Genomic DNA, 22934 nt, shown 5'->3' with positions numbered 1-22934 from the left:
GCGGGGGGGAACATGGCGGCCGCTCCCCGGGCCGCCGCTAGAGGGCGCGGGCCGACCGCGCACGGTCCCTGCGCGCCCGGCGGCCGCGGCCCGATGCGGGACGGGAAGGGCAGCCATGGACAGGTTCTCGTGGACCACCGGGCTGCTGGAGCTGGGAGAGACGCTGGTGGTCCAGCAGCGCGGCGTGCGCCTCAGCGACGGGGAGGAGAAGGTGACGGGAGCTGGAGCGGCCCCGCGCGGGGCCTGGCGGCGCGGCCGGGGTGGGGGAGGAGGGTAAAGGACGCGGCCGTGGGCCCCAGGCAAGGGGGGTGGTATGGCGGTGAGTACGGGCGGTGTCGGGCGAGGGGCGCGGTACGAGGGGCGTGAAGGGCTTGGGCTGCAGGCGGAGCATCGATTGGGGGTGTGGGAGGACGTTCTGCGCCAGGGTCTGGCAGGGTTTGTCTCTGTGGGGAGATGAGGGCGCAGGCTTTGAGGGGTTGTGCCGGTAGACAGCCGGCTGAACGTCACCCAGCCGTGTGCCCAGGTGGCCAGGAAGGCCAGTGGCGCCCTGGCCTATAGCAGATAGTGTGGCCAGCAGGACCAGGGCAGGGACTGTACCCCTGCACTGGTGAGGCCGCGTCCCGAATCCTGTGTTCAGTTCAGGGCCCCTCAGTTCAGAACAGACAGAGGTGCTGGAGCGGATCCAGAGAAGGGCAACGGAGCTGGGGAAAGGTCTGGAGCACAAATCTTAGGGCAGCTGAAGGGGCTGCGATTGTTTAGCCTGGAGAAGAGCAGGCTCTGGGGGGATCTTACTGCTCTCTGCAACTGCCTGAAAGGAGGGTGGAGCCACGTCGGGGTCGGTCTCTTCTCCCCGGAAACAAGTGAATGGAAAAGTGGAAGTAGCCTTAAACTGTGCTAGGGGAAGTTTAGGTTGGCCATTAAGAATAATTTCTTGACAGAAAGGGAGATTAGGCATTGGAATGGGCTGCCCAGGGAGGTGGTGGAGTCACCGTCCCTGGAGGTGTTTAAGGAAAGACTAGACATGACACTCAAGTCCACGGTCTGGTTGGCATAGGGGTGTTGGGTCATAGGTTGGACCCGATGCTCTCAGAGGTCTTTTCCAACTTAATTGATTCTGCGGTTCTGTGAGAAAGGCCTTGGACAGTGTATGTGATGTGGGATGAGGGTTGGGACCCCCACAGAGTGTGTATAGGCAATGTCACTGTCACAAAGCACTGCCCACTGATTGGGCTGTCACTCCTGTATGGGAGTGAGCCCTTGCTTTGGTGTGGTACAGGGCATGATGCACAATTCACACTTGAGTCATCCTGGTAGCTGTAAAATGCTCTTGAGCCCTAGTCATCAAGGGTGCTGACATACTCTCTACTCTTTTCTGAGCCATCCTGCTTATTGTTTCACTTCACTGCCGGACTGACTCTTGATCTCTCCATTTTTCCACACCATGGTAATTGCATGCCATCACAAAAAGCTGTGAAAACATGCCTCAGATTTTACAAATAGGAAGCAATTTGCTAATGCAGATTTTCCAGGTACTGTTTGCTGTCTGATAAGTAAGGAGCTTTTCAACAGCAACACAGATAGAAGCAATACTCCTGTGTGATAGGATGGAAGATTTCAGACTGTGTGCAGCATCTTTTTATTAGGTTGCTTTGCTTTTTTGCATAATTTTTACCTTCTTTGTCAGAATATAATGAAGGTTCCAAAGCCAATAGCTCTGTTTAAAATACGTTTAAGAACTTTTGTACATCTTGCAGAGTATATGGAGGGAGGATCCCTCAGGATTTCCGGGGGAAAAGTTTATACGCTTGAAAAAGGAAGTTTGTGTTTATCCATCTAATCCTTTTATACTATTTTTCTAAACTTCATGTATTTTGTTTTCTGAAAAAAAGGGAGTGTTCTCAAAATACTGGCCTGTTAAATCTGATTGCTGTGTTGTGGTAAGGTGTAATGTTTCCAAGACCAGTATTTATGCAACTTACTGGTTCAGTTTTTTGTTGATCTGTTTTATTTTTCCTGTCCAGTTGAAATTCGATAGTGGAGTTTTACTGCTGAGCACACACCGACTGATCTGGAGGGATCAGAAGAATCATGTAAGTCCCACTTTTGTTTCCTGTATGTTCCGGTGTCACCCCAAGACACTGTATGTCATTCAGTTGGAAATTCCATAATAAACAAGTTTTTGCAATGAAAAGCCTGCACACGGACAGGGGATTTTTCCTGCCGTTGTGTGTGTTTTGTTGTACAAGTATAGTCCACTTTTTGGCTCACAGCAGAAAGAAGATTATGTAGTGTTCTTTCACTCAGTCTTGCTTTAATAAAATAATCATGCAGAGATGAGAAGGGATAGGAATGTATCCTATAAATTTTCCTTTTCTAACGACACAGAAATAAAGGAGAAAAGAGCCTGGTGTCATGCACTAAAAAGCATTGATTTTGAGACTGAAGTTGAATGTGTCAGGCAAATCATAATATGAACTTCTCTCCTGTGCTCCTTGTCTAGGAAATCCTTTTTTTCCTTGTTGGTTTCAAGTCCAAGTTTCACAGTCTTCTGCTCCCACCATATAGGCCAGACCATGATTTGATAATAGGACGTGTTTGGTGGCAGTATTGTTTTGCACACATCTTGCCCTCCCAGCTGCCTGCTCCTGCTATGAACCATCCCTTCGATCAGCCAGAACATTTGTCTGTACTACTGTGGACAGCTGGTCACAGGTTAAGTGGCACTGTCAGAACTGCAGTGTGGTAACTGTACTAAAGTAAAAAAATACTGCTGAATGCTTTGTGTCATCAACCACAGCCCAGGAATGCAGGCTGGAAGTGGGAGAGAAAGACCACAAACACATTAAGCTCTACGCATAGACTGTGACAATGGGCACTGCTCCACAGATGCAATTGAAGGAGAAGTCTTCCTCAGACCAGGTTGGATTATGTTTGTTTTGGACACAGTAATTGAGAAATTTAGCCCTGAAAGCCAAAGTTTAGACAGAGCACGTTTAGGTGACAACTTTTCAAAAGCAAATTGTATTCCACTGGGCTGGTTTTGTGCAAGGGCAGCTGAAGCACCTCTCACACCCAAAGGCCGTTCCCTAGCAAATACCACATCCTTGCTCCAAAGCAGGGTGCTACTAAGGGCAGTCTGAAGGTAATGTCACCAAGGTTGTTCTTAATTTGGCAAAGCAGTGTTTTTTTCTTTAGGGATTGTTTGCAGAAACAGGAGAATTATTTTTAGTACAAATTTTTCAAAATGTTTGAAGGGCTGTTACCCATGGTAGGGTTACTGTTACACAAGTTAGGGCTTGATTGTCCAGACCGTGAGCTGTTTTGTATAAATTAACATGGGGCTTTTTTGCACAGTCATCATATTATCACATAAAATAATGTACTAAACTCTGTTAATCCTAAACCTTTTATTTCTTCCTCAGCATCTCTTTTTGAGAGCTGAGCATGTACTTCAGCAACTACTGCTTCTAATCGTCTCACTTGGACTTTTTGCATGCTTGGAGTAACATTGGGCTTTATGGCTTCAGCAAGCTGTAGAACTGAACATAGCCCCATTCTCTCCTTTCCAACAAAAAGATTACATTTGTCTCTTTTCCCCAACTTCTCCCTCTGCTTCTAGGCCATGTGATTTCTTGTACTCTCCCAAGGTCATTGAATTCACTAAATCAGCAGAGGAAAACCTTGGAGAAGAAGAAAAATTATTTTATTTTAACTAATTTAACTCAGCAAAGATTCTGACAAACTCAGGCTTGATTAACAGAAGGGGCAGAAATAATGGCTTAGAGATGGGCAAAAATTACCCATCTGATTAGGAGATGTAATTAGCTTTGTTAGTGGGGTAAATAAAGCTGATTTATTTTCAAGCTCTCAGTACTGAAACATGGGGACCATGGTGCCCTTTTGTTTTCATGGTGAGTTGTTGTCTAAGCTCAGGTGTGATTTAACATCAGACTTAGAAACCTTAGCTAGCTTACCTCGAATAAATTTCTAGAGAGTCCCTTTTTATTGTGTCAGTAATCTGTAATAATAAATGGGGCTCTTGTCATTAGCTGTGCTTTGTAGCTGCTTTTTACATGCCATCTGCAGTTGAACAGTGTTTCCAAAAAAAAAAAAAGGAATTCTGTAAAGTTTGTTACATAGCTAATTTGTACAAAATTTTAAATGATAAAATCATGCAAAATGTGGGCATGAGACATTAGAAGAAAAAATCCAAATAAACACACAGCATATTTAACACATTTCTATTTTTGTATCCCTTCCTGTAACTTCTCTCACCAGGAAGGGGTGATTCTAAGTCCTTGTACTTAAAATAAGTTCACATAATTTTCTATCGTGGAATGAAATTAATCAGTCACTTTGACAGTGTACATACTATATATAGTTGAACTCTTTTTGTCATTCTCAAACCCTTTTTTTAACAGAAGTATCATATTGCCTATCTTTTAAAGTGTCCAGAACTTTGTGGATGTTTTACAAACAATAATTGTTTGTAATGGCTTCAGCAACTAGAGTAATAGAAGAGTCTAGATAGCTTGCAGTAAGAGTTTTTAGAAAAGGAAGTGCAACCCATGTTTTTTCAGTAAGAGATTTACTTATTGGAGGTGGGGCTCCTGCATGTATACTTCCCCGCTCTCAGATTTAATGGGTATTTAATTATTCCATACAAAGAGGAACAATTTTAGTAGTAGGGATTTAGAGGGCCCTGTAACAGTGTCTATTGTAAACTGGTGTTAGGCAGTAGCAGGTGGAAGAGAGAGGTTCAGAGAGGAAATGCAGCCTATGTTTCCTGCATTCTGTGTGACTGTGTCAATCACCAGGCTGTTGTATGGGAAGTGATGTTCCTCAAAGGATGTTCACCAAAACCAGACCAGGCACCTTATTAGATGCTTTGTATCATTGTTGTAGCAATTTCTGTCTCAAATGCATGTATAAAGAGTTTAGCCTCGGGTAGGTTAGTCTCCAACAACTGGATACAGTCTTGTTTCTTGCTCTTTCGTTTAAAGCACAGTCCAGTAAATGTGTGTTGAGATGCACCAATTGCTGGATTAAGTCCTTCACTGTAGGATAGATGGAAAATTTCCTATTGCACTCAGACAATAGTCTAGGTTTTAGATATTCAGTATTTAAAGAGACTGGTGGGTTTGGGTATTTTTTTAGCTCCCAAAGTAACATCAATGCAAAAATGTCAAGAACCTATGAGTATCATGCACCTACAGTGATCAGGTGCAGTAGTGTGGAAATTTTAGTGTTTAAGTTTTGAACTTAGATCTAAGGATTTGTTAAATCTTGTAGTCCCTTCTATGAATCTAGCTTGAGGTTTTTAAAGTTGACACATTGACACTTAAGTTTGTTGAGGTCTTTTAATTAACTAGAACTCAGTTTCAATTTTGTGCTATTTTTCTACATATATTTCACTGTAATACATTGTTTCTGTTCTTACAATCCTATTTCACATAGAGTGCCTCAGGCAGCACCTGTAGATATCCATACTGTTTGTGAAATGGGGAAAGAGAACACTTGGGTTTAGAGAGTGAATAGACAGGATATGGCTTTAATTCACCTGTGTTTGTGGTGTTTATTCCAGGAGTGCTGCATTGCTGTACCTCTGTCTCAGATTGTGTTTATTGAAGAGCAAGCAGCTGGGATAGGAAAAAGGTATGGACATCCTCATTGTCTTTTTCAGATGGATCCTTTCACATGCATGTTATGTGAGGTACCTGATATTATAGATTAATTCGTGGTAGGTTCCATTTGCAATCTTAAGTTTCCAGACTGACAGCCACAAGGACAATTTAGGTCAAAAGTGTAAGAGAGTCATGATTGATGTGATTTGTTAAGTAACTGTCATGTAATCACTAAACAAGTGTGTGTTGATGATTTTAGAGGTCTTTTCCAACATAAACAATTCTATGATTTTAAGTTTCTAAAGAGAGAAAAAATTTTACCTGGAGAAATACATACATAATTAACCTCTGCTTGCAGTGATATCTTTTCCTGGTCTTAAAATCAAGAATCAAACACGGTTAGAAGGGAAAAAGGGATTTTACCTCAAATTTATTTTAAGGATCCTCAGGTGCTCCATGTCCAGGTGGAATGCCCCGAAATGCACACTGCAATGCACACCCACAATAGATTGGGTATAACATTATAGGTTTTACTAATTAGCATATCTATCAAAGATCCCCCAGTGAGAGGATCAAGTGAGCCCCCTCCCCAAGGAACCTTCCCCTGGATGGTCCTATCACAGTTTACAAAATGTGTTCTGGAGAGCTCCTTGGGGTCTGGGGCTTCTAAGATGTTTAGTCTCCTAACTTAACAAATAAGTCTAAGAATGTAGGCTAAAAAACACTAAGAATACAAAAACTATAAAAAGGTGTATAAAAGAAAAGGCAAAAAAATCATCATGGCATTAGCAGCCTACAGTCAGATCAGTACAGTAATATGCTGGGGGTATTCAGAAGAAATCAGTTAATTCACTAATGCTGGAGAAGTAGATAAAGACCAATGAAAAGAGTATTAGTAAAATGAGATGGGAATGGGGGACTTGCAGTCATATTGTGATAGCAGTGTGTTCATTTGCCTAAAATCGTGCACTCCCAAGGTCTGTTTTGGTAGTAGATGTCATTTTAGACTGTTATTTCCATGCATGTTGCCTTTGAATGTTGGTTTTGGATAAGTTCACATACAGTGTCCACAAGTGACATATAAAAGTGGGATAGGTTACACATAATATTGAAACCTTTTGTTTTCCTGTGTCAAAAATAGCGTATTTTGGCTTTTGACCTGCAATAACTACTGCCAAACTACACAACAACATGACACTCACTTTTTATCCCAACTAAAAGGTTTTTTGGAAATTATTGCTTGAAATTTTAAAATTTGTTGTGTTTATTTCTTAAGAATTAAAGGTAGGTACATTTTAAATTTGTAAAATGTTTCTGCTTTAGAGGCTGTAGTAGTTTTTGCAAGACATACTTCAAAATATTCAAATGTTGGTGCATAAATGTAAAGCATTATTCAATCATCTGTAGCTCTTATGTGAGATAGTTAAAAGAGGTTTTGATGAAAGGTTAACTTTGGGGCAGAAATAGTTTATTTAGATGTTACAGAAATATCTTCTCTTTCCTTTACCTTTTCCTTAGTGCCAAAATAGTAGTTCATCTTCATCCTGCTTCTTCAAACAAAGAACCTGGTCCATTCCAAAGCAGCAAATATTCCTACATCAAGCTTTCTTTCAAAGAACATGGGCAGATTGAGGTAAGTCTTGTACCATGGACAAGTCTTGCACCATGGATGCCGAGCAAATCAGGTCTTTGGACATGCTTTTCTCCTCTTGCTGTGTTTCTGATAATTTTCTATGATCTTTCCGTGTTTACTTTTGAGGTGGAGCTTTTTCAATACATCCTTTTGGAAGACAAACACTATGAGCCTCCCATGTTGTCTACTTTCATTAAATACTGCAAATAGAGTTCCAAAAATGTCAAGAGGCATTACAAGGCTAGTCCTTATTTTAAGGCGTTTAGTATAATCTTATACTTCCTTTTTTAAAAAATCTAGTAAATTGAACACAGGCTTTTCCAAAATGGCATCTCTGAAATCTGTTGAATGTTTAACAGAGTAAAAGATGTTTCTTTGTACCTAACCCTCTATTGAAGAGGAATCAAACAACTTATTCCTAATTATCTCTCTAATTTTATTGCTGAACACCTTTTGTTGCCTCAGAACTTGCATTCATTATACACTTTATAAATATTTTTTTTAACCTACACCGAATCTCAAAGGCTTTGAACATTCTAAGAAAAATGTAATATATTCTTAAAAGAAGGGTTATCCTAAAAACCAAACAAATTGCGCTCTGTAAAGAAATTTCACAGTGGAAGATCCTCGTTTGATGAGACTGAGAACTTTAACTTTGGACTATGGAAAAAGCTGTACCTGTACACTGCGGAAAATCAGATTTTCAACTCAAATTAGTTAGAAATGTCTTAAAAATGCATGTGCTTGATCAGGCTCACTTTCATTTCTTTGTGAGCAGTTTTCAGATTATGGTGACTGTAGGTTTAAGCATAGTATAAATATGTGTTTTTCTCAATCATAATCGTAATTATTTTAATGTTAATGTTGTGTCTGAAAATTAAACTTACTGTGCTTTCTGGTTGCCTAGCACATCAATTACACCTGAGCCTTTCTTTATGACTTCTGAATGCTTTCCTGTGAACCTGAACAATGAAAAGGGTGGAATAGATTTTCTTTCTGGATATTGGTCAGTGGGATACACGTAGCGTTAACTAGTGCCACCGTCTGCTATTAGCAATAAACAAATCAGTTTAATTGATCTGTGTGGTTGTTTTTATATTGTTGAATTAGCAGATCAATAGCAATTGTATTGTTCAACTTCCCTTCCTTTACAAGCATGCCTTTGAGTATACCTCAACATTTTTAACTTTAGCATGGTTTGGGACATTTTGAATATCTGAAGAAACATTTCACAATGGAAGTACTTAGTGACTACATGGCTTGTCCTATCTAATGTGAATAGTTTTGAAGACTGGACATTAAGAATTTCCATATAGTGAGTTCTGTACCATAGATGTGTAGGTGTTACCATGCTTTGTCTCCATGCTTGGTGAAGTTTTTTTCATCACCACCAAGATGCTAAAATTACCCAGAGGTACTCTGCACAGTTTATGAAACATCTGTTGTCACTCTTTAATGTTTGCAGTTCTATAGACGATTATCAGAAGAAATCACACAAAGGAGATGGGAGAGCTTACCCACTGGTCAGGCCATGCAAGTTAACAAGGATTCACAGGTATGTGCAGAGCTTCTGAGCAGGATCTCTTATTGCCACACTTCTTATTGTGTGTAATCTCTTATTGCCACTTCTTGCCACCTCCATATACTGCATCCAGCATGTGACTCTCTAACCAACATCATGGACACATGTAGGAATTCAGCTTTAGTTTGCCTGTTTTTTCACTGGCATAAATTAGTTTCTCATTTTCATTTTTCACCTGATAGAACAAAGTATCCTCTCTTTCTTGAGTGTGTTTAAATAATGAGCTCTTTTTTTTGTTTGTTTCAGTTAGACACACACACACATAATTGTGCAAATAAAATATTTATTTGCATATACTTTTATTCAGCATGTGAGGTCCAATGATGCTGGAAAATTTTTTTGTCTTAATTGTGATTTCTGGTTTATTTTTTTTGTGGCTGGAAGTCAAATATATAGCATAACTTTTATTTAACTCTTTGAAACCTATGTATGTTTGATTTGAATGTGTATTCTGAATGGACAGTTGTTTGGAAGAATGTCATATGTTAAAATACCTTCTTTATCTGCCTTCATACTTTTAGATTATAAACTGATAAACATGTAGGTGTTGTTTCTATATATTAATGTGCTGAATATATGAATATGTAGTATTGTGTGAATGAAATAGGATGATTTAAAGATTGTTCAATATGAAATCCTGTATGTCCCTTTTGGTCAATGTAGGACCTATAAGCACAATTGCATTTGGAGTAATGCATGAAGAATCTAATCAAAATGCCTTCCCTGTTGTACTTAAGCCATAGTAACTCATTAACACCATTGCTAAGATTTGCAGTCAGAGATTAGAGGCCTGACACTGCTGCCACGTAGGTACCAGCCTTTCTAGAACACATTTGGCATCTGGTAAAAGTTTCACCATCACCCCCATTGTAAAACCTCTGAGGAAGGTAAATTAGACTGCACTTAGCATTGTGTTTCTATGTTTCTGTTTCTTCAGGCTGGATTTCTTGAAGTAATACACTCAGGCATTTCCATAGCTCTAGTATGGATGCTCACATGGTCTTGGGAGGCTAGAATTGAGATGAGCTGGATTACTCAGTCTGGATGTTAAGCCATATTAATAGCTTCAGTATATTATCAATATCATTATTTGTCTAGTACAGCAAGTTTATACATGGTTCACATTTCTTGTTTGGTTTCTTTTACAATGGCTTAAAAATTACTGTCAAGAAATGCATGAAATATTGTACGAATGATATCTGCTGTTTGAAGGAGTATTTCCTGTCCTCTAATTTTCACAGTGAGGCAGGTGAGAAAACTTAACATTTCCTATTTTGATTCTTTCCCTTTTTCCTTTTTTTTTTTTTTTTTTAAGGCAGGAAGAATAAGGGCTGTAGGAATTGTAGGTATTGAAAGGAAATTAGAAGAAAAAAGAAAAGAGACTGACAAAAACATTTCTGAGGTAGGTACTTTGGAAATTTCAAGGTCGACCACCTGTCTGAACTATTTACATTCATTCACACTTTCTTTTAGGGACAGTTGAGACTATTTATTGTTTTTTTTGAGAAGTCTGAATTGATTAAGAGTGTACAGTTTACAATTATTTATTTTGTTAACTGGCTTTTCAATATATGTAAAGGTACTTCATTTAAACAATTCCTTTCAAGGATATTGTTCTTTGAAACTAACAGTGTGTATTTATTAAACTAATTTTTGTTTCAATTGAAAATTGAATATATATTAAGCAGAATATGCTGATCCGAGTGTCTGCACATAACTGTGGTGAAGTTAGATTTTCATCCTATAGTCAGGTTTTTAAATGTTACGTTTAGGCTTATAATTACAGTAAAATGATTTGCAGTCCAGGCATTGACAAGATGTTACAAGTATTTTGTAAAATACCTGGGCTAGATGGAGATCATCCTTTTCCATAGAACCAGCACAACAGTTGAATTCCAGGTATCAATACTGATGAACAGCAGAGACATTTAATTTCTTCATACATACCTGAGAGTAATACCCTCAAAAATAGTCTGATTCTGTCTTGGTAGTAGAGATTAATACAAAAGTACTCATAAACTACATGCGGCAGATTTGTTCTTGGGGCAAAGCTTTATGGACTTCAGTGTGCCACGAGAAAAAGGCATTCCCTGCTCTAATACTTACGAAAATGATAGTGCCTTTGCAGGCCATGTGCTATTTCAGATACTGGGAGCATTAAACTTACTTGCTTTCTGTCTGTGAGGAGCGTAATGAATGAAGTTTTGTGGGTAGTTCAAAAGGTATTGTGGTTACATGCATGTGTATATAGTACAAAAGGCATTGTCTGCTTATTTTTTCCTTAGTAGCTTTGTCAGAGAGTAAAAGAAATCCATTTAAACATGCTGTGTGAGCAGAGGAAAACCATGACTTGTAAAATCCTGCCTTCCTCCAGCTTTAAATGTTATAAATGACTTAATTTAAAAAATGGTGCCCTGGCTTCCAGGAAAAGGCTTCCTGCATCTGCTGTTCAGTGCTGATAAGAATCCAGCTCTTTAGCCTTTTGTTTATCTGAGGAAGTTCCTGTTAGGTGTGTGCACATTCCCCTTTGTTTCCAGGCCTGCCCTGGGTGAGTCAGGCAGAGGAGGAGTTAGACACAGCATGCTGTTTATTTAGCTAAATCAAGGGTTCTTTTGATCAATGTTGTTTTCATGCAGGTATAGAGACTAGAAATAAGCTGGGAAAAGCCCTGTTAGAAAACTTCTTGCTGATATCATATACAAGTAGAGTAGCAGGACTTTGATTTACACTAGGGATTGGGAAACCTACTGTAAATTATTCAGTTTGGAAGATTAGGGAGTAAGAAGAAGTATTCCAAAGAGAAGCTTTTCTTTTCTTAGTGGTAAATTATTGTTATGCAGTGGTATATTTTCTTTTCTCCATGTGGACCACTTAATTTTGGTGGTACCTAACTCAGGTACCAAATGTTAGGAGACTAAACTTGTCCAGTCAGTGGAGAAACACTGGTGCTATCAGGAGGTGAAAAGCAAGGCCTGTCTCTTTCTAGAGGCATCTCCTTTTGTTCTTTGTATGTTGAATCTCTGACCAATAAGCTTCTACTTAAGGCACCTATATGTAAAGACCTATTGGGGTCTTCTGCAAAAACACAGCTAAAATGTGTCTTTCTAGTGGGGGATTAGTCAGAGTAAGCCAGAAATGACATAGAGGCAGTGACTGGAAGCTGCAGGCAAGATGTCTCTCTGGCCATTTGACACTGTAACCTTCTTTACTTGTGGCTGGAGGGCTTGGATGCTGCTGTCAGGCAAGCATTAGATGAAAAGGTTCAGGAATTTTTCTCACACCAGTTGCTCAGAAAAGGTTGTTTGAAAAAGGTTGACGACTTGGACATGTTGTCATGTATTTGAGAGAAGTGAGGAGGCTGAATGAATGTGTGTTAATGAGGGTGGGAGAAAAGAGGGTTGCTTTTTAATATAGTTGCATTAATGGAGTTGCTAGCTCTCTTTTTTTTAACATGAATTTTTTAATTCTGGTTTATCATTACTAAAAGTTTGGAATTTCGGTATACCTTCAGCTATTTTTAATGCATGATTCATTTAAGCCTAAAAACCGTTTGTGAGTTGCAGAGTTGTTGTATTTGAGACCATAGCATTTTATTGGAGTACTTAAATGAAGAGATGTTACCCCGCATTCCAGAGGTTTTGTCCTCACATACCGTCTTCCTTGCTGATTTGAAATGAGTGTTTCTTACTAACTAAGTAACATCCTCTGATTAAAGTAAAGCTGTCTTGTCAGGAGGAGTACAACTGTAGCTTTACAGCTGTCTTGCAGCTGACCAGAAACAACAGATCTCCTGCAGTGAGGGTCAAGTGTTGGGACAAAACCTACCATCAGCACCCAGAAACCTTCCCCTACCTTACAGAGAGCATAATAAACTTGGACAGTTTAATCTTTTCTGGGACTCAGTGTCTCATTGTACTTCCTATCATGGACATCATAAATCATACCGAATTTCTGTTCACATGCTGGAAAAGTGTGTGATTGATTCTCTTCTTCATTCTTTGTTATGTTTATTTTAACTATAAGACATGCTGTAAAACAGTTGTATCAACAAATAAGTTATGGTATCTCACATTGTAACATACCAATCTAAAGGGGTAGCAGCTCTTATGAATACCTACTTTAGGTAGGTGGACAAAGGCATCTCCCTGTATCCATGAAGCTGAATGCTGTAGTTACACTGATCTGTGTTGTCTGCTTTTTGTTTCAGGCTTTTGAGGACCTTAGCAAACTAATGGAGAAGGTATGGATGGATGGCATGTGTCACTTGTTCAAGTAGACTTACGCTTGTTTTCTCAGTTTTAAACACAATTTTCTCTCTTGAGCTGAAAGTTGACTTATCTGTGTGTGTTTCTTGATAGGCTAAGGAAATGGTGGAGTTATCCAAGTCAATAGCTAATAAGATTAAAGAAAAACAAGGTGACATCACTGAGGATGAGGTAATTTTGTTGTAAATTCTACAAAAATGTTCCTATAAAAAGCAAAAAGCTATCTGTTTAATAGTGTAATGTTAATAAAAACCCTTGCTGGTTGGTTTTGTTGTGTTTAGTCCCTTATACTTGGTGTAGAGTTTACTTGCTTAGTGTTAATTTTTCTTTAACTATTTTTAAAAGCAATGATTTTACTGCTTTTATATAAATTTTTCTATTTTTTTACCTGTGCTGGTCAAAAATAAATGGTACTAAGTCTTGCCTTCTCTTTGCCTAGTAATTGACTTTCTTGGTAGCAAACTGAAGGATTTATTCCCCGAAACTGCATTATAGTAATAAAATTAAAGATTTTTAAAACCCAGAATCACTTATTAGCTGACGTACTTTTAAATTTATTTGTTTGTTCACTTGTTCAGACCATTAGGTTCAAGTCCTATCTACTGAGTATGGGTATAGCTAATCCAGTTACGAGGGAAACGTATGGATCTGGTACACAGTACCACATGCAGCTGGCGAAGCAACTGGCTGGAATCCTGCAGACACCCTTAGAGGTAAAGCACCACACCTTGCACCAGCATTTTCCGTGTGTTGCTGAATTTTGATTGTACGTGTGTTTTGGTTGTTGTACTCTGCCTCTTTTTTAAGCAGATTTAGCAGCATAGCCTCCTATTCAAGTTTATGGGAGGAATATATATTGTCTTTATGAATAAAAAATTTTGTTAAGTATGAATTTTTCTTTGGACTAATGGCATAAACTTCTAATTTGCAAAATGTTGATGAGATTTAGAAAATTGTTCAAGTGGTCTTTTTTCTATTTGAACAGCCCTGTATTCATCCCTTGCTGCAGAATATTTCTTTTTTTTTAAGAAAGAATGAAATTGCACCCACTGAAAATACAAGTAATGAATCTTAAAGTGCTTAAAATATACATTTTTTCCAAGTATAGGACAGAATTATTAAGTAGATTACCAGCCCTTAGTAATATCTTGTGTTTTAATTTATCTTAAGCTATTACAGAGTACAGGTTTCTCACCAAAGAGTTAAATTTATGTTGCAACTTAGAAGGCTATGTTGCTACTAAAAAGCATACATACTACAGTATTTTTGTGAAAGGTATGTGCTACCTGCTGTGATCAGAATGGAAAACTGAGTTTGTCTGAAAAGTAAAAATGGTAAATTGATTGATAGATTTAATATATTGAAATTCTTTGTTCCTGTGATTTATTCTCTGCTTCAAAATCAAAGTAATTCACAGTCCTTCAGTGTAGTGTCACTGTTTCGCATTTTAAAATTGTTAGTGAAAGGTGTAACTTAGCTCTTTAGTTTTCCCCATTAGGGCCCATCATTCAGCCCCTCTGTTTTAGCTATTTAATCAGCCACCTGCAAATAGAGATGCTGTGTTTCCTGGGTTAATGCTGTTTCTCTTACCAGTCTTGTGCTTATTCACACAGGAGCGAGGGGGGATCATGTCTCTTACAGAAGTGTACTGCCTGGTGAATCGTGCTCGAGGGCTAGAGGTGAGACACTGCCTTGGGTCAATATTTTATAGCAGGACTTCAGTGATAAGGAAATTAAAAAGGGTAAAAATGTTCCCTAGCAATTGCTCATTCTACTTGTCTACAGCAAGATGTGATCAGTTTTTTATTAAAATTAGAGGGGTTTTACCTTTTTTCCTTTCTCATTCTTACATATAATACTTATGTATCCTTTATAAGTTGTGATAATGTATTCTGCTTTTTATTATACCATGTGAAAGGGAAAATCCATACTTATCTGGAAACAAACCTTAAAGGAAAGAGACTACTAAAGAATGGTGAATGTTCTGGGTTTATTTTTTTACAAAATACAACAATTCTTTCTGTAAACAGGGCAAGAAAGATTATTATAGAACACATAGGAAGGGAACAGAAAGGATCACAGAAGCTAAGAAAATAGACTGCACAATAAAAAGGAAAAAGAATTAACAATAATGTAGCCTGGTGTATTTTATAGCTGCAGCTACTAAAGCTTTGTTTGATGTTATACACCTGAAATGCAAGCTGTGAATGAATATGTTTCACTATTTTAATAGTTGCTGTCCCCAGAAGATTTAGTGAATGCTTGTAAAATGCTGGAATCACTGAAATTGCCACTAAGGTAAGAGCTTTACAGATTTGTTTGTAAAGCATGGCACTCACAGGTCAGACCATGATGATTTAATGTTTTACTAGCAGTAGATTTTTTTGTTGTTGCTGTGGCTATTTTTAACAAAGTCATTCTTTGCTCAAAGGATGCTGGCGTCTGCACCAACATCCACTCTAAATTAAAACATTAATGTTTAGCTAGGAGGACATTATTTTTTTCACTTACAACTTTTTCAGACTGGAAAAGGGTTTAACCAAGACCAGACATATGCCCTGCTCTTTTCTGTCTCTTCAGATTTTGAAGATGATGTTAAGCTTAAGTTCATCTTACTGAGCTTGTTTGGGGCTTGGGAGATTTTTTTCCCCTTTTGTAATGTGGTTATAGGTGTGGCTGCATTAGAAGTGTGACCATAGGTGATGTGCACAGGGTTTTTAGTTACTTTGCCTCTCTTTTTTGATTTTAGGCTTCGGATATTTGATAGTGGTGTGATGGTGATTGAGCTCCAGTCTCATAATGAAGAGGAAATGGTAGCTGCTGCTTTAGAGACAGTAAGTGTACTTCATTTCCTTCAGTGTTCTGCCCCTGCTAGGGAAATTTAAACACATTAGGTAAAAAACTTGAGGTATGGGATTTCCTCTTGAGGTTTCAAAATACAAAACATTCCACTTCATATCTTCTAAGAGAAATATTTAAATAGCACTTCTCATCTTCAAAGTTCTGTGCAGGCAATAATCTTAGTCATTACATTCTCTTTTCTATCTCTTTTCAAAGTTTATTAACCTTCAGCCTTCCTCCAAATCTTTTGCACTGTAGGATGAAATTCATGGCATGTATTGAGCGCCTGATTTAACAGAAGTGAACTTCAGACACTGTACATGATGTGCTTGTAGGCAGTAGGAGCACCTCTTAAATGTTGATATAGGTAGTTGTTTAGGTTGGGTTTATTTCACAGAACAGTACAGTGTATGTGTAACATCTTGTACCAAGTTTGCTGCTGTGAAGAGCACTCAGTTGGAGAGTAGTGTTTATAGAATTAAGCTAGCTTCATCGGCGAAAAAGGTAGTATGAATTGCTCAGTATCATAAACCTTTGTGGTCTTGCTGCCTCTGGACACTTCACAGTCCTGTTACCCCATTATTTGATGCATTTTTCTGTCTCTTTCTCAGTGGAATGTAATTTTTTGGTTTTCATACGTTTGAGAAAAGGCTGATTCAGTGTATCCAAAGTTAAATGTCAAAGTCAAAGAGGGGGCAGTGGAGAAAAAGTAGAGCTATCACAGACACCTCCTCACTTGACATGAGATAGACTGTTCAGTGCATTTTGCATGATTGTCACCATACAGCTTTTGCTCATCAGAAAGACTTTTAGATAAGAGAAATGTATACAGCATTTAAAAGATTCCATTCTAAAACACGTCTTTCAATATACGTTAATATTTTCAGGGTTTTTTCTTCTATTTGTAGAAAAATACCTAGACCATTTTAGGGTTTTTTTCTGATTATTTTTGGTTTCTAATGAATTTGTTGCCTTTAGTAAGAGTGCTTATGTCTTTGAAAATAAAGGAAAAACCTTTCTGGATAACAAAGGAGGTCAACTGCAAAAAGTAACAGATAGTGGATTTATTACCAAGGTGTCTTTTTTCTGTTACTTTCATAATATGAGACTTTGACTCCATAGACAAATGCAAGGGAGAGGCATCAACTGAGGAAGACTATCCCATACGGGAAAGGGAAGATGAGATCAGACTTGTGGCCAAAAGCACCCTGTACTTTAATGTTACTGCACATTATACATTAAGTTCTGAGAAGAAACGAAAGGAAGCCATAGGATTTCAGGCAGGACAGAGATGTGGTTCTGAATGGCTGGTGAAGACAGGAAATGACATGGACATCAAAGGAATCCAGAGTCATCCTTGATGAGAGTAGTGGTTTGGGAAGGAAAGATAAATAATCACCGATTGTATAGCTGACATCCATTACTCAGATTTGATCACTTAGCTTCCGACAATCTCATGTTAGGACTAATTTAATCTGAGTTTCTGTAAAAGGACTACTGCTGAGAATGATGCAGAATAGACCCCTCCCCACCCAGTTATGTGGGAAGCAGGAAATGGCGACTACATCCGGATTTACGACTTTGCTTGGATCTAAAGCAATGGAGAATTGGAAGAATTAGTAATTTTCAGGGTAATAAAACATGTTTATCTGGGAAATTCAATGCAATAATAAGTCTAGACTTCATATGTCGTATTTATCTAGTATTTTAAACATCCAAATGTCCAACATGTGTGAGAAGGTTTCATTTTAGTATGTATTAAGGAGCATGGTTGAGACAAAAGGGCCAAAGTTTTGAGTCCCAAGAGTGAACCTGTCTTTGTGTCAGCTGAATGTGATGGTGGCTTTTAGTTAGCCCTCTAGTATGCCATAATGTCATGTGAAGTACTAAAGTTTGGGAATTTTTCTGTAGGCAGTGGGTGTACTTTAGATGCCATAAAACTCAAATTCTTCACTTCTACCTGAGATGACTTATATTTCTACACTGATGAGCTGCCCTGAACAGGTCTTTTATTTCCTCATTTAGGCTTCAGTGTTTGCAGAATCACTTAGGATAGTTCTGCTGTGTAAATGCTGATGGAGACTGTATTCTGCTGTCTGAGCTATTCTAATTTTTCCGTTCATTTTGGTTCCAAGGCATCTTTAAAAAAAAATCCAAAGGAAAGGTTACCATATGATTTTTTTACAGATTTAACTCTTTTCTCTCTTCCTTTTTTATACTTGGCAGTTTTCCCAGGACACAGAAGAGATGCTTTTAAAGGGAAATACTCAGAATTAGTTGTACTTTTTAAAAATGCAAACAAACTAATTTTCTTCTCAAGGGATTTGCTACCAATTCATCACTTCTCGAGGCTAGACCTGATTCAGTAGCTGAGAGAACTTTGTTGTTCTTTTAATGCCATAGTTTGTTTATTTGTGTATTTGGTCTTTGACAGGTATCTGAAAAGGGTTCTCTCACAGCTGATGAGTTTGCTAAGCTGGTGGGGATGTCTGTTCTCTTAGCCAAAGAAAGGTAAGTAGCAATTGTGGTGTTTAATCCTTTAGTTACCATGTTGTCCTCAACTAATACAGGACATCTTCTATTGCTTTCTCTAGGCTGCTTCTTGCTGAAAAGATGGGCCATCTTTGCAGAGATGATTCAGTGGAAGGCTTGAGATTCTACCCAAATTTATTTCTGACACAAAGCTAATACCATTTGTGTACAATTTGTTATGTAATAGTTGAACAAGAGAGCAGAGGGCAGAATCCTTCCAAGAACTGACTTTAAAATTTTTATTTTGTTAGTCAACTGCAACAGACATGAACATTGCAATGCTTTCACAGTTCTCAGGTATTTCAAGTGCTGAATCCTCTTACATGGAACTGAAAGGAAATAGAAATCACAAAGTCAGAAGCATGTCAATTGTCTCAAGACAACTCACTCATTTTTCAAGTTTTATTTGATGTGCTCTGTAGTTTCTCACTTCAAGAGAAGGCTCCACACCAGTGAAAGTGGAGAGAATATCGCCATAGAGTGCTGTGAGGGCAGTGCCCAGAAGCCAGGTTACTGCATACTCCAATTCCAGTTTGTTTATGTCTGGAGCAACAAAGCAGACAGATGTATCCACAGCGATAAGAAACAGGACTTTGGTGCGTACTGAGATATAAGGAACAAACCAGTGTAGAGTAACCCCTTCTCCCAGAAGTGATGAACAGTTTTCTAAGGGAGGATCTTGGGGTTCTGTAATTTGAGACAGAACCTGCTGCAAGAGAGATTACTGTATGTCATGTGAACCTAGAAATGACCATGTTTATTTTGTCATATCTTACACTAGTATCTCAGATAGAAGCATTGTTAGCACAGACTTCCTCCCTTCTCTTTCCTTGCCATCTTCCTTCCTGTCCATTTATGTTGCACTTTGGGTGCCCTTTCTCTGTCCTGTCTGTAGCAGAGTGGAGCAGCCTCCTGTCACTTTACCAGACTCTGTGCTTTAATGTGCTTGTATCTTATCTTGTACTTCTAACAAAAGATCATTTGTTTGTTTCATCAGCCTATTACCTGTTTTAGGGAAACAGTTCATTTGCTTACCTCTCAAATGTGAAAATTAATATGCTTTCCATACTGAAGGGAGGAAGAAGACTATCACCCTGTGTTTAATAATCACAGGTATCATTGTTTGGTATTCCTCACCCTGTGTTCACACTGAATGCAATATAATAGCCTCGGTTTTCATAACTCCAGTGGAGTTGCTACACTACTGTTGCTACACAACTGAAGATCTGTTGTCATGATAATAACAGTTAAGTGGATGTTTATGATCCACATTACCTAAATTTTTGGCATTTTGAAGTGACTATTTTTAATAAATAAAGTTAATTCAAGGTATGGGCAAGGACAGCATACAGGTAACTGCATTGTGGTTGTAATGGCCAGATCAACTTCACAAGAAAGGACAAAAAGGCTTTTAATATGAGCCTGAAAATATTTTCAGAACTATTTCTAGACATCAATTAAGAGCCTGCCAATAAGGAGTTGAGTGCAGAGATTCCTACAGTGACCATGCCTGTGGCCTGTAGGATGTCCTTTATATCCAGTGAATTGTGTCCTCTTACTCTTGTCACAAGCAAACTTCCATGCAGTGCTTTCTTTAGGGCAGTTTTCCTCTGCTCCACAAGGGTGCTAAAACTTACATCTTTGACACGGCTGAAGGAACCAGTTCCACACTATTCTTACTGTGTTAGTCACCTGGTACCATCTCTTCAGGAGCCTTACAGCTTGCTGCTATCCTTCATCCTCCCCACAACCCACAGGAGACATCCATGCAAAGTGCACCGAGCACCACATATCTAAGGAGGGACTGAAAAGTGAGAAATTTGGAAGCAAAAAGCTGTTTTCTGACAACTATGTCTTTTGCCCAATAAAAAACCTGTCACGGAAGGCCAGTGGTTTGTGGGCCTAAACCTCTCCCCACAAGGGGGCACGTGTGCAGGAAGAACAAAACCTGAAAGGAAATGCCAGGTGTAAACTGCCAGCCTCTGTTCCTCCAACCCCCAGTGTTTCATTATCTTAAGTAAGCAATAATAATACAGCCTGTTTAGAATAATGGTACTTTCTCAAGATTTTCTTTCCCAAGATTTTTCCTTTGTTTTTCCTCCAGGGAAGAAGTCTATAGTGTAAATTGTATAGCTGGTTTAGAATTTAAATAGACACATGAGAAAATGGCTACTAGAAAGCAAGAAAAATTAAAACATTTTCTTAAATAGACTGTTCTGTTGAGTTTTTTTCCTTTTAAATGTTTTAAATGCTTTAAAATCTTTACATATTAAAATCATGTGGTTCCATGGGGCAGGTTGTTAAAGCACATCATATTTTTGCTGTCTCATTTTGTACCTAAAAGGATACAATATGGTTTTGATTTAAAGGGCAGAATTAAATGTAATTGGAAGGCCTTACTTCTGTTGCTGAGTAGCCTGTGACCCACCCCAGCCAGAACAGTCAAACTGTAGGTGTCCACACAAGCACTGCTTTCATGAGGGAAGCAGTCTGAGTGCAAGCCAAGCATTTTTATACATATGCTAGCACTGGCAAGGCATTTGGCACATTTAAATGTGTTTTCCCAGCTGACATAGAAATGAAGTCATGTATCCAGAATCACAGGGAGAGCCAGCTGTTGGGTGAACAAGGAGTGATGTGTACAGGTGTGTGGTGTCATGGTAGGGCACCACACTGTCCTAAACTGTCATTGCCTGGTCCTATTTCCTCTGGTACTGCCAGCAAGAAATCTATTGACTCTTGAAGCAGGGTTCTAGGAGAGAGGAAAATGTAGGAATTGCCATTCTTACAGATCATACTAGTTTAATGCAGAAGGTGCACATATGAACCTTTCCTGTTTTGATTATTCCTAGGATATTTGTATCACAATATATGACCATTTTGCCGGGGCTGCCTACACAAATAGTGCTTGTCTTTTTATGGAGCAGTCTTAAATGATGATTATGTTTTTCATTTGAAAACATGGGCCTTTTCCTCTGACAGGAAAACACTCCTCAGGAATCTGTACATCTTTTCCGTTTCTCCTTTGCCTTTGTTTTCAGAAAAATTATATTCAGCCTATGGAAACGTGGATCTAATCTAGACCATATTTCTGAAGTGCAAATTTTTTTTTTCTTCTGAGAAGTATACATGGATGTGCATTTGGAAGTCCTCAGAAATGTATCTTTCATAATCATTACTGGGTGCATACTGATTAGCTAAACTCTTTGATGCTCAGTTCTTCTAACAGGACTTTCATGGTTTGTCCAAAGAGCCTAACTGTGCTTCTAAAATTAGTGCAAGTATTGTCGCTGAATTCATGAGAACAGTAGTGGAAGACAGTAGGAGCCTGTTGCCAACAGTAGAGGCTCCTACTTCCTGAAGCCTGGGAGGCACTCATTTGCAACTGCACAGTTCTTTCAAAATACACACTGAAAAGGCAGGAATGGCCAGTTTAAAATTATTTGTGGATTTGATAAGAAATCGTCATTTTCTTTGGGAGGAACTCCTTCTCCAATGTATTTTCTGTTGAGCTCAATTGACAAATCTGACAATTACATTCCTTCTCCTATTCTAGCAGTTCCCATTTCATCCTAACTCTCAGCCCTTCAGGCGTTCATGTGAAATGCAAGACCCTGTAGTTCCAGGTCACCTGCTGGGAAGACTTCAACTATGATTTTGTTCTCCAAAGAATGAGCTACAAGTATTCATGCTGAGTGAATATTCTAGACATGTCTCTTGGCAACATCTGTCTGTATTTTAAAGATCTATTTAAATACCTTTATTGGAGCAGAAGTCCAAGTATCTGTCCTCCCAGGTAGTTGTCCTGTCCAGCAGGCTTGAGAGTAATTTTTGTTTGTGGTTTAGAATTAAGGTACTATTAAAAAAAAAAAAAAAAAAAAAAGAAGTCCAAAAAACCAAACCAAAACCACACATCAAACCACAAAAATTCCAGGAGTGACTGAGACAAGTTTCAGAAAACCCCACAGTCTGCTAGTTAGCACATGCTCATGGAGAGGCAGACCTGACAGAAACCACGCTGCTTCAGATCCCTGCTCCGGACCAAAGACCAGGTAGGATCTGGCATCTCCTGCTTTGCCACTGCACTCTGAATGCTGTGACTTCAAGTTTTCTACTGATGAAAGAGCACATTAAACCCTGCCCTGCCATGCTCACAGCAGAGATGGACAGCAAGTTCAAGGTAAAAGGGGCTGGTACTGATGGAATAGTTGATGTGAATCTAGTCCTGCTCTGATGACAAGGCTCAGACTATTTAGACTTTTTGCACTGGAATACAATTCCAAGTATTTTATGTACTTGTATTATCACCAGTATTATCTCAGGAAGTTGTAAAGGTGATCTTTACAATCCAATCAAAATGCTGTTTCACTGTATTTTTCAAGCCAGTGGTCAAATTGGCGCTCCTGTGTCACTTGCTTCATACATGCAGAGCACTCCCAGAAACTAAAAGACAGGAG

General features: G+C 38.8%; 1 protein-coding gene across 1 annotated transcript; it reads left to right on the top strand.

Annotated features, from left to right (window-relative positions):
• Nucleotides 1–51: 51 nt before the first annotated feature.
• Nucleotides 52–22360, top strand: VPS36 (vacuolar protein sorting 36 homolog). Its single transcript, XM_032099672.1, has 14 exons — nt 52–211; nt 2022–2090; nt 5585–5655; nt 7143–7257; nt 8723–8812; nt 10155–10241; nt 13047–13079; nt 13198–13275; nt 13683–13817; nt 14718–14783; nt 15338–15402; nt 15854–15938; nt 18380–18456; nt 18540–22360. The coding sequence occupies exons 1-14, from the start codon at nt 116–118 to the stop codon at nt 18631–18633; spliced, it is 1161 nt and encodes a 386-aa protein (XP_031955563.1). The 5' UTR covers nt 52–115; the 3' UTR covers nt 18634–22360.
• The last annotated feature ends 574 nt before the right edge of the window (nt 22361–22934 follow it).

This window comes from Corvus moneduloides, chromosome 2 (assembly GCF_009650955.1).
Source record: "Corvus moneduloides isolate bCorMon1 chromosome 2, bCorMon1.pri, whole genome shotgun sequence".
Classification (NCBI taxonomy): domain Eukaryota; kingdom Metazoa; phylum Chordata; class Aves; order Passeriformes; family Corvidae; genus Corvus; species Corvus moneduloides.
This window is presented reverse-complemented; position numbering and strand designations above follow the sequence as displayed.